Source organism: Lottia gigantea (assembly GCF_000327385.1).
Source record: "Lottia gigantea unplaced genomic scaffold LOTGIsca_9, whole genome shotgun sequence".
Taxonomy (NCBI): Eukaryota; Metazoa; Mollusca; class Gastropoda; family Lottiidae; genus Lottia; species Lottia gigantea.
In genome coordinates this window covers 1,095,757-1,096,816 of record NW_008710950.1, presented here as the reverse complement: position 1 = coordinate 1,096,816, position 1,060 = coordinate 1,095,757, and the positions used below count along the sequence as shown (strand labels likewise).

Below are 1,060 nucleotides of genomic sequence, written 5' to 3'. Positions count from 1 at the left end.
AAAAAAAACTTTTGGTGCCAATAATGAAATCTCACACTTTCAAGAATTCTATTTACTTTATTTTCATTTCATAGTTCTTGTATTTATGACAGAACACTGTCCAAAATTTCTTTCTTATTATATGATTGTTGTAAAATAACGTTTGATTATGATGCTTGTGCACATTCGTATTTAGCTAACACACTATTATGTATTTCGTAGTTAATGAAATCGATATTTAATAAGATATTTCTGGTGATATTTTGTTTGATATAAGATAATAATTCATATTTACCTTTTCCTTACTTGACTAATCTTAATTATAACTTTGAATTATATATATAAAAACAATGGATTTGAGTGAAATAGAAAATCCGTTTTCAACCCTTACCCTTCTAATTTGGGATCAATATAGTCTCAATTTAGAATTTCAACTGAAATGGATTGTTTATCTACTTCCTACTTATTAATCATCTATCAGGTTGTACTGTAGACACATCAGAAATAGACAGAATAGAACTGTTAATGTCAAGAAAACTGTTTGAAGATTTTAAATCCCATAGTTTGGTAGGAATGATCTCGGTCATCTTCGAAATTCATATTTCCCTTCCCAACCGCTCGTATCTAGAAGATGGAAGATGGATGCCTACAAACTTTGACACGGTTTTAATTGAGGGTTGTCAGCATTATTAAAAAAACAGTATCTGAGTGAGACATATACAAGCTTTAAGCTGTCATCGACATTGCGTGGGATTTCTCGCTCTTATCATAGTTATTCTGCAAGTAAAGTAAAGATTTATAAAAAGATATTATATCTAATTTGTCTTTTCAGTATTTGGTGCTCATATTGATGATGTTTCAAAATTACACGAAGATTTATTTAGAAGATATAAAAGTGTTATTCCACCGGTTTATAATCAATCAAAGGCTGTCACTGTCAAAATTAAAATGTTTTTGTTGATGATACACGATTTGGTAAGTATTATGAATATAATCAATGATAATGATAATAAATTTCAGTTAGTAGGCAATTGACTGTTATTGGTGTCCTTACTATCAAGTACGAGGAATTATGTCACGT

General features: G+C 29.2%; 1 protein-coding gene across 1 annotated transcript in view; it reads left to right on the top strand.

Moving 5' to 3' along the window:
* Positions 1-837: 837 nt before the first annotated feature.
* Positions 838-1,060, top strand: part of LOTGIDRAFT_109048 (hypothetical protein) — a gene marked incomplete at both ends in the record, with an annotated part of 6,191 nt that continues 5,968 nt past the window's right edge. The window contains one exon of the mRNA XM_009068244.1: positions 838-1,002. Within this exon, the coding sequence (XP_009066492.1) occupies positions 838-1,002 (165 nt within the window). The remainder of the gene's footprint in view (positions 1,003-1,060) is intronic.